Source organism: Egretta garzetta, unplaced genomic scaffold (genome assembly GCF_000687185.1).
Source record: "Egretta garzetta isolate BGI_Z169 unplaced genomic scaffold, ASM68718v1 scaffold377, whole genome shotgun sequence".
In the NCBI taxonomy this organism is placed as follows: Eukaryota; Metazoa; Chordata; class Aves; order Pelecaniformes; family Ardeidae; genus Egretta; species Egretta garzetta.
The window spans coordinates 1,365,645-1,376,725 of record NW_009260339.1 but is presented as its reverse complement, the minus strand read 5'-3'; the positions used below and the strand labels follow the sequence as shown (position 1 = coordinate 1,376,725).

Here is an 11,081-nt window from a genome sequence, read left to right as displayed (position 1 = left end):
TTTTATAAAAGGATTGAAAGAAATTGAAAGAAATCCAGTCCACAGGGACAAAGGACAAAGGCGAGGTGAGTGAGGACTCTATCAAAAGAAGATTCAGCAGAAAAGAGTCCCATAGAACATACGACAATATTTGCTAAAGCGAAAGAAATCAAAGAATGTGGAAGGGTAGTTTTGCAGTGATGGATGGGCTTATTAAAAAACACTTCCACGCCTTTTCCTGATTTCTAACGTGATCTTCAAAGCCATGATATGTGTCCCCTAGCTCCCCCCTCCTCTTCGATATATAAGGTGAATAAAGATTAAGACAAATTTGGGAGTGAGTGAAATTTGGCAACAGAAAATCTGAGGATACTTGATCTGCTGTGGAGCTGTGCCAGGATCCAGCTGCCAAAACAGAATTTTACCAGGATTTCTGCTCATGATGTCTTATAAATAATTATCACATATAGTTATCAAGGTCCTGGAAACAGCATATGATTTTAATCTAAAATAACCAATAATTGACACTTATGAAAAAATATCCAGGATATGAAAGTGTCTTGGATGCAAACCTGCTAATTGCAAGACTTAGTATCTTAAATATTTGTACCTTCTTTGCTGTTAATGTTAAGACCATCCTGGGCTTGCAGCCTGCAGTATTTGGCAAACTAATCACTTAACCTTTAGTACAGCCTAGTTTCCAAGAAGAAAGAAAAAAGGTTTCAGAATTAGCCGGGATGAAGAACACAAATGATATGCCTTCAAAAATAAAAACTATGATTCCTGCTTGCAAAAAAATTGTGCAGGAGCTCTAATTAACAGGCTCACATGAGACTCCATTACTACAGGGAATGTGAATTCACATACTCAATCAAGACATTGGAGAAGTAATCAGAGAAAAAAGTAAGGAGTGTGATGTTAAGGGATATACAGGGATTTGGAGATACGAAAGCCACAAATGAACGTAAAAGATAATCAGCTAATTAATAAGAAGGCACAGCTATTTTGAAACAAAGCCAAGATAAATTAAATAGCTGACTTTTTTTTTTCCTTTACACAGTTACAATGAAAAAACATCATGTGAAATCAGCTACAAAAACAGGAAAAGAAGTTAAAACTTGGAATGCATCCAGAAAGGATTAAAGTAGTTATGTGAAACAAAGAAAGAACATGATAGAAGGTAAAACAGCAGCTAAAACCAAATAGCTTGATACAAAATAACGAATTCAGTGAAGCTGGTTTCTTTGTCTGTTGCATGGATATAACTTTCTTAATGCATTTCTCTTTTTAAAAAATATACGACTCGATTTCTTATGCATATGCAGATCAAGCTATTTTGGTCACTTACAATTGGTCAAAGAAATTGAATAGGCATTTTGGTTTGTAATTAAATGCATAAAATATCATAAAGTTCGGAAGTTAGGTTAATGGTTGGGCTTGATGATCTTAAAGGTCTTTTCCAATCTAAACGATTCTATGATTCTAAGTGTAAACAAGTAGAAGAAGAAGTGCCAACTTGAAATTCTTCAGTTCTGCTGTATGCAGATACTTCTTTCTTTGGAGGATCACATATTTTTTTTTAACCAAACCTCAAATTTGCTGTAGATGTGCATTTATCATGGAACAATGAAGGAGAAACCAATATCTTGTGTCAATTACAATGCTCAAAGTTCCAAGAGCAAATAGCTTATGTCCTGCTAATGAGGAGCTCTCCCAGCCTCCTGGAAGCAGTCAGCAGAAAGCTCACTTATTCATAGAATCATAGAATCATAGCATGTTTTGGGTTGGAAGGGACCACTAGAGGTCATCTAGTCCAACCCCCCTGCAGTGAGCAGGGACACCACTAATTAGATCAGGTTGCTCAGAGCCCTGTCCAATCTGGCCTTGCATGTTTCCAGGGGTGAGGCCTCCACCACCTCTCTGGGAAACCATTCCAGTGTTTCACTACGCTCATTGTAAAGAATCTCTTCCTTGTATCTAGTGCAGGAGTGAAATTAATTTCATCTCTCTTTGGATATCCACAGTGCAGAGATCCACACTGGCCCAGTTCCCCAGACTCCTTCTGGAGACAACAAGGAGAAAAAACCACTTATAGAAGTGTGTCACCTTTCATCTTAAGGTAGACATCTAAAGTACAGCAGGTGAACCCTGCTCTAGCAGCACCTATTCTTCTCCCTTTAACTGTGAAGGGATTCCAAACAACCAGTTTAGCTGCCCTCTTCAAGTAATAAAGAGCACCGGGTACTTTCTCCCAGTTGGTCTAAGTCCCTTTTGGGATGGTGCTGCTTATCTCCATTGACTGCAGAGGATCCTTGCATAAACATGCTCATGTTCTGGTAAAAAAGGTAGGTGCCTTATGTTAGACAGAATATATGCGGACCTTGATATAGTCACCAAAAGCTTACAAAGATTTAAGAAGGGCAGTTATCTGGGTAGCACTAAAGAGGAAATGTTTCTTGATGAAACACATTCTTTACTAGCACATAGGCTGACTCATTCATTTATCTAAGGACTCAGCAGCTGCAGCTCAGGTACGCTCATAAAGATTGTGCTCAGCCCCAGTCAAAAAAAGAACTGGTAAAATCTCTGAGCTGTTTGCAGAGGATCTGCAAACAAAAAAAATGGCTTTGTCAGATAGACTGCTCATAGAAAAATACAGCTTTGAAGCCGTTGCCTTTAATAGGATTCTAATAAATTGTCCTACCCTCTAAACCCTTTTCTTGATCGTTTTGGCACTGTATGTCAACACTCAGCCAGATGCTGAAATGATGCCACCTAAGGCCAATTAAGTAGTTGACAAAGCGTTTTTTATATTCATTGCTTTCTGTGGGGTTTTTATGTTGTTTTAGTAACTGCACTGTTTGCTTTTAAAGTGCTTTAAAGATCATTTACTCCAATATTTCTACAGCAAAAGTAATTATCAAGTCAACAGTTCTCTTTAAGATGTTTCAGGCCCTCTAAAAGTGGCAAAGGGGAACCTTAATAATAACAATCTTTGCAAACAAATATCCCTCAAAAGAGAAGTTTCTGAGAGCTTTTGAGGGCAATTCAGCTGCTTGTTTAGTTCAGGATGGAAGCCAGCTGTTTAAGTTGCTCTCCAGACAGCCACTTCGGCCAGGGAAGCCCTTTCACAGTGGTTCACAGATGGATGGAGCACCACAGAGGTCAAGCATGTGCATTTGGACCCATCTGCTTTGGTTGCTGCTGCAGCTGGGCCCCCAGGCCTAGGATGTCTCTGTGCATGACAGGTAGTGATGGAGCATGACAGCCAGAGAACATGAAACAACTGGAGAGGATCTAGGAGGACTTGAAGACGAAACAGGGTGGGAGGCTATTCCCAACCTTGGAAGGATGGCGTGAACTCAGACAAACACAGAATGCATTTCAGGCAGGCTGCAGCAGCCGATGGCCACACCTGAGCCATGCAAGCCCTTGCTGCCAGTCCTGTGATTTTCACTGCCTTTAATAGCGAAGAAAAGCATCATGAAACTCAAAGATGAGCCCTGAAGGTAGTTACATACAGCAAACACCGAGCCAGGTTTGTAGGATGCTTCTCAGCACAAATGATCACCCAGAAGAATAAAAAAGTAGGTCCAAGGTAGCAAATGTATGACACAAGAAGTAGTCTCTCACAAAATGGGGTGGGACAAAAAATTCTGGAGCATTGATCATCCAGGCTGAGTCCTGGCTGCCGAAACACACCAAAGGAAGACAATTTTTTTTTCCAAGAAGTTCAAAACAAAAAGTAGAGTTTATCTTAAATTTAGTGTCTTCGTTCTTTCAGGTTAATCAGGTAAGTATATAATATCATTTCATACACCTGGTGGCAGGGAAGTGGCAGCTGGAGACCAGATGAAATTTCCTAGGGCGCCTACAATGGCATGAGTCATCTATGTTGAGAGAAGTCAATCTTACTCTAGATAACCATTTTGCTGTTTGGGCTCTTAGGTGCTGTTTCACCAGATGCTAACTGAGGCTCGATTTTGTGAGTTAAACTGAGTACTCCCTGTCTTCTCCAGGACCTTCTGTGGGATTTAGCTGCCTCCACACCCATCACAACAGAAATGAGCATGCAATGACTGAGCAGTCTCTGCATGCACATCTAGGGAAATCAGTGGCCTAAAATGAAGCCTCATATTGATTTTAGACATTCAAAACCAATATTAAGGTATTCACATGTATGCATTCACATTGCCTGTTAAAAAAGGCATGCAAGTTCAGAAGACTTCTTAACACGGTTTAAGTTTTGCAAAATGTGGAAGTTTTTGCAAATGTCTGATGCAGTCTTCATTTTAAAGCATACTCTCACCTTAATTCAGGCTCCCTCACTTTAAGGAATTTCCTGCTACACCCTCATTTTTCAGCTGTAGTTCTTGTGTGGTACATTTAGAAATGAAAACAAAAAGGCATTAGTGCCTCTAGCTCAGCAAAACTGAATGTGCGCTATGTGATATGCTACAAGATGCTTGCTTTTGGGAAACCGCCTGCTAATTCCTTTTGCAGACCACGGGATTGTGTGGATCTGACTCACTTTCACACCCTTCAGTCAGCAGCTCTGTACTGCTGTGCCACGTCAGGGCTGTCCTGAATGGGCCCACATGCAACTCCAGGGTGTAAATAATGCAGCATAACAGTAACAGCTTGCGCGGTGACAAGAGATTAAAATGATTTTGATCCATCCTCAGACATTTGGTAGAAGTGAAAGGCACTTTAAGTGCTGCTAGTGTATAACTCCAGTCTGCACCTCAGGCATTAGCCTGGGCCAAAAGCTAATTAGACTAAGGACTTTGACTTGGTGACTGGGCCAAAAACTGCACCACTTTAAAGCATAAGCATCTCTTTTCTCTTGCCCCTATTTATTAATATTGCTCTACTTCTAGGAATTACCACCCTAAAAACAGTGGCAGAAGACCATTCCGCTTCATGGTCTGGTGTTCTGGTGGGAACTCTGCTCCATCCGTGATCTGAGATAGGATGCCGCAATATGGAGCAGGACCCCAAGACCTCCAGACAGATCCTGCTGATGGCCAGGGAGCTGGGAACCACATGCAGAGGAACATGGCAGAGACCTGCCATGGCCTTAACCCCCCAACAAGATTTGCCAGAGGTCATTTGTCAAAGTCCCTGATCTATCACTGTGCTTTATTTCGTGATGGCAAAATCAGATTGATAGAGAAGAGCAGACAGCAGGCCCCTCTACAGGTGCACCAGTATCTCTGTCTATGTATGGAGGTTACTCCCCATCCTTATGAGCAAAACAGCTCATCTATTGAATGCAATTTAATCAACAAATGGGCTTGTCCTTGGCAGGGTATCTTCAGTTAAAGAATGACTCCTCATTGTAGAGAACAAGTTGTACAAACACTTTCATTTGATTGAAAAAAATTAGCCCAATTAAATACATAAATGTTTAAGTAAACCCTTTGGACATAGTTCACTTAATAAAAAACAAATAAATATCCAATTTTAAAAAGAGCAGTAAACTGCTGGGAATTTCACAATGTCACCTCAGGTTTTCTAGAAAAGAATACCCAAATCCACTTATACGTAAATTAAACGCATGGCTATTTTTCCTGCAGCCTTTTTAAGTATTGCTTTGGAATGTACACAGAAATGTGTGTGTTTGGCGGGGATGGAGGGAGGGGGTCCCCTCTTCACAATATGGGCTATCTATCTCAGCACTATTTGGAGTGCCTATTAGTCTAATGCCTTTTCAGAGTGCCTGAAGACACGAAGAAGCACTTCTTATCTAGCACACCCACCAAGGATTAGGCTTTTTCATGGGTTCTTAGCATTGCTATTTATTTATTCTATCTAGTTACGAGCATGTTACGGAGGGTGGGGGTTTGTCTTGTTTTGGTAAAGCAAAAATTTTCATTTAATTGCTAATTCTGGCATATTTCTGGTTAACATTACATTTCACAGTGCACAATTCAGCTGCCTCTCAAGTGAGTTCTCGCAATCCCTCCTCTGCACCTGCCTCTTATCTTTCTCATCCTCCTATAATGTAGATTGCAGCTTCTGGATTATCTTTTCTACCTCCAACCTCAACCATTTTTTCACCTCACCTTTTGCAAGTCCAGAAAGAATCTTCCTCGCCACTGAACCTCTCCACCTTTGCTGCCCCTGTGCTCAAACCTGGCGTGCTTTGACCCTCCTTTCCTAACAGCACACACATGTTCCCTGCCGTCCAAGCTGCAACAGTTGCTCCACCACGCTCGAAGAGGAGGCTGAACGCAGGATGCTGATCAGCATCCCTTTGAACACCCTCTCCTTTGAGAGCAACCACGTGCACTGAATTTGGCTCTCAGCGTCATCCTTGCTAGCACCCACGGCAGCAGGGGGTGCAAGACCAGCACTGCCACCACCACCATTTCTCCCAACAGCAAACCAGTGCAGGGCTCACAGCAGCTCAGCTTCTCTGAGGGCAGATTTTGAATGCAGCGTGTATACATGTGGGTTTTGAGACAACTGATTTCACAGACTCAGGAATAGAAAGCATATCATTGCGGCTTAATCAAATTAAATATTCAAATGAAAGCAAGAATTACTTAAATTTGTCTTGAGACTTAGTGAGATTAAGTCTTTGAAACATCCTTTTTGGCCTGTAGGCTATTAATGAGTAAGTCAGTCTCTAATGATTCAGAAGAGACTAGAGGGTTTGGGTTATCACCAGCCAAGAGGTATTTATGAAAGATGATGAGCAGTGTAGTTATTAAACAGCCCTCGGACAGCACCTCTTCTTTACAGATAACTTTGCTAACACAGCATCAACCAGGCACTGACATTAAGTAAAAAAAATCCTAGCCAAGCATTTAAATTCACTGCCAATGTATATGGAAAAGAGATGTTCAGTGGCAGAGCTGCCTGGTGAAAATCACTACAGCAAATTTTAGCTGTCATTATAATCTGTTAATTAATGTGTTAACATACGATTGCAGCAGATTGGCGAGACCAGCACTCCCGTCAAGTCTAGGCATGCATAACACATGCCCTGCATGCTCCAGGTCCAGAAAATACAGCAAGAGTACATGCCTTCACAGTTAATATGATGTATCTCGTGGTCCTTATGTGTACCTGGAAGGAAAGCTGTCAGCTGAAATCTTTCACGATGGGTTTCTCCACTGACTTTAGTGACAGAGTGATTCAATTTTATGCAAATATCTCACTCATGTGGCAAGACTGAGATGGCGAAGGTGGTCTCAGAGACTCTGCTCTGATTGTGGGCACGACTGTGTTTAAGGTCACAATTTGTAACTGCCTAAGGGCTGTCTTCAAGAAACTCAGACTGGCACGACACCCACCTTCTTGTGGGTTTGCAGAGAAATAACAAGGAAAGGTAACGCTTTCCTGCACGCTGGGGAAAGCAATGTCTGAAGACTGGGACCGAGCAGGCTGTCAGGAGACAAAAGCAGAAATCGTGGAGCAGAGCTGCTCACATGCTTGGTGTGAAAGAGCAGGCAGCAGCATGCACCAGTGAGGGTATCAAGAGCACAGAAGGATATTAGAGTTCAGAATAACAAGGTAAAGCTTCTAGAGCACGTTACACATCCCCTGGGCAATGCCATTAGTGGCTGCTGCTAACAACATCACTGGCAGTGGTAGAGACAGGCGCTGACTTGGTAAGACGAATGTCTGGTCCCATGCCAGATCAAATGCACTCCAAAACTCCAAAGGAATGGCGTAAGGGAGGGTGACCTGGAGCACCCCTCCCAGACCAGTATTTTTTTACCTTTCAACCGCAATTCATTTGCATGCCTTCTCAAGAAACATCTCTGAGATGGAAAGAAAACTCCTTACTCATGAAGCCTGACAGAAATATCAGTGTAAAATTAAAAGATAATGCAGCATGCTTCTGTTTAACCCTAGGAGGCCATTTTCATCCACTGTTCTTTGAACTGGGATTACTGCCAGGCTACCAGAAGCCCTGCACACGCAGCTATGGAAAGGGTTTCTAACATTAACCTTAAGGTTTAGCTCCCAGGGGCTGGAAATGGGGAACTGTGTGTGCTCCCAAGCTTGTGCAGGGTCAGGGTGCTCAGTCTCTCCTGCTCCTTCAGGAGGATTTCAGACCCTCCCTCTTCCTCAGAGTGACACAGGATCAAAGAGCACATATAGATAGGGTATCAGCAGCTGCATCCATCCTTCGAGCTAAATAAGGACCTAGATATGCAAACATCAGGCCCTGGTGATCCACATTGCTTATTCCTTAGCTTCCCTGCTGGGCCCTTGTTTTCTATCAGGAGGACGAGCTCTCCAGAGGCGGCTCACCCCATACCGCGCGGCTGTGAGCCTGGCTTGGCCGCATCCCTGGCTATCGTTCAGCACTCAGTGAGGAGATCACCATTAAGACCAGTGGCTTTTTTTGGAAAAGGCTGACATAGGGAGCAAGTGTTATTTGCCAGCTTCCCAAGGATGTGAGTAACCAAACCCATACTCTTTAGGCTTAGAAGACCATAAACATGACAGACTTCAAAGGCAGCTAATTGCACTCATTATGAATTACCTTCACCTGTGCTGTGATGTGATGCCTCTACCTACCCTGTCAAGATCTCCAGGAGTGTTAGTTCCCATATTGCAACACTATTAAATCTGATGTCTTAAATATATACATACATACATTCCTTCATTTTCTTTTATAACGTTCTTCTGGAAAGTATTTCCAGCAAATCTACCTGAAATCCCCTGCCTTAGCGCCGTACCAGAATGATGCAACATGAATACCCTACCACATGCAACTGGGTTGCTTCTCCAAGCCTGTGCTCGTGTCCTCGTTTGCTTTTACAGACAACACACAGAAGAGCCTAATGTGGCTGAGATGCTCTGATGACGACTCACCCAATTCAAACTGGTTGGAAAGGTTACCACAGGTCTGTCTGACTTCTTCACTGTCCCAGCCAAGAGGATAGAGGGCACAACCAGAGCCAATCAACAAACCTACAAAGAGAAAAGAAAATAGAAGTTTATACATGCAATTGCCATTAGCTTAGACACAGGCAGCCACTTAGGAATCAAAGTGTCAAACTGTCATTTGGGAATCTCAGTGAAAAAAAAGAAAAATCTCTTCTTCTCCTAAAACCAGTAGAAGATCATTTGGACTTCTACTGCTGCGTTCTGCTATGCTGCTTCACAGCTGGAGGCAGCCTTGACAGTTCAGCGCCAGAAGTCATCCTCAGCTTCTGGAGCTTCTACCAGAGAGCTTTCAGACTCCCCTTCTACTCTGCAAAGCTGCTACGCGTACTGTTTAGGAAACTCAACACGGGGTTAAACAGAAGCTGTGTTAATCACAGCATTTACAAGCTGATTGCTGCCGATTAATTAGAACAACAATCAACCACGGTCTATCAAGGTTCTAGCTGGAAAAGTAAACTGACAGTTGTGCTAATCCGTTGTCACTTTCCTTTGTTTTTCACCCTCTCAAAAGCCAGGGAAGAATGGTTTCATGTCATCCCATCACTTCATACCACAGGTACACACTCCACAAAGTTTTCTCAAATAATTTCAACTATAACAACTGAGCTCTTGAGCCACTTATTATCATGCTTGGCTTAACATTCACAACATGCTTTGCCTTCTCCAGCCCTCATGCTGCCCCAAACAGATGTGTTTTGACTAAGTCTTTCCCTTCACATGATCCTGCTGGGAACCACCCAATGGCCCATCATTATTTTGCAGCAGTGGCGGGTTTTTTTATCATATCACATTCTCAGCTGTCACTGCAGCAGCTGCCAAAAAGCGGGTGTCGCTGGCAAAGCTTCTTAACACAGACAGCCCAGAGAGAACATTTCCATGTACGCTACAGCATTTAAATGTTACCTCCTTTGTGTCTGATCTCATTTGCAAGACTGGAAGCATATCACTATGTAGGTAACAAGGTGGGTGGGCCGGACACTTCACAGGCTGTCAAGGCAAGCACATCCTCAAAAAGTTTGCAGCATGGGTTTCTAGTGGTGCCTTCTACCTGTTAGGTAGAGCACAGGACTGGGACAAGGTTTCAAGCCCTACAGTTGTTACTGGCTGACTTTGGGCAAGCCCCTTCACCTCATACCACCTCATTTTTTCTCTCTTGGCAACAAGGACGATGTGCTCCCTGGCAAAGCACTTCTGCTGTCGTGCTCCTAATGCAGCAAGCCCTGGGTGTGGTGGCAGAGGCGTCATGGAGGTCACAGCAGACTAACAGGGGCCTTTGAGAGCAGTTTCTGGCTCAGGGCCTGGAGCTAGCTGTGCATTTCTACTGTCTCCATCCTCAAATACCTAAGCTTCTGATATTTCTGATGCTCCTGTAAGACAAAGAAATCACCTTACTATGTTCTTGACTTGCTCAAAGACACACCTGAACAAGGCACTGAAGTCCAGAAGTGGTCTCCCATCTTTCTCTTAGCATCTTAACTGTTATCCAAGTAGCTCAGCAGCTCCTTTGCTGCTCCTCCAAGCACATCTGCCCCTGTTTAGGGCCCAATATTAGCTCCTTAGATCTTCCTCCACTAAGTTAAAATTTCTTCTCGCTGCTCAAGTCTACTTCTTCCTTTCCTTGTTGAGCAGTCACTGCCTGCTCCTCTCTCCATATCTACATCAAATAATGGAAAAGAAATCCCTGAGGCAGCCCTCTCTCAGACAGTGTGTTTACCCAAAGGCTGTAAAGGGAGAAAGGCAATTAAGGGCACATGAATGCTAGGGATTTTCAGAACTTTGCCTGACCTGGATATGGTTCCTTCTAATGGCCTTGCTAATGGCTTGCACAGTATCCTATGATTTTTTTCCCCAGGTCCCCAGAGCTGATGGCAGCTGGTAGAATCCATGTAAATGAGAGTCACTTCTAATTAAATCCTCAGAAAGGATGTTTCTCAGACAAGAGAACTTAGGCCAAATCTGGGTCTACATTTGTTAAAGACAGCTTAAAACTCTTGGAAAAAAGACTGATTCTCACCTGAATTGTTAGAGCAAGAAGGGCACTGTGAAGCCCTGACAGCATGGCTGATGCACTAGGAATGGGCAGAACCCATCGGGACAAGGAGGAACATCACCACTGATGATAAGAATGGCTGGGGAAGGGAGAAAGACCACCCAGATGCCAGAGGTAGCCTCACAGACTGGTGGGCCAT

General features: G+C 43.2%; 1 protein-coding gene across 1 annotated transcript in view; it reads right to left on the bottom strand.

Moving 5' to 3' along the window:
- LHFPL6 (LHFPL tetraspan subfamily member 6) overlaps positions 1 to 11,081 on the bottom strand; it is a 144,844-nt gene that overhangs the window by 2,951 nt on the left and 130,812 nt on the right. Inside the window, exon 2 of the mRNA XM_009642624.2 lies at positions 8,818 to 8,916. Within this exon, the coding sequence (XP_009640919.1) occupies positions 8,818 to 8,916 (99 nt within the window). The remainder of the gene's footprint in view (positions 1 to 8,817; positions 8,917 to 11,081) is intronic.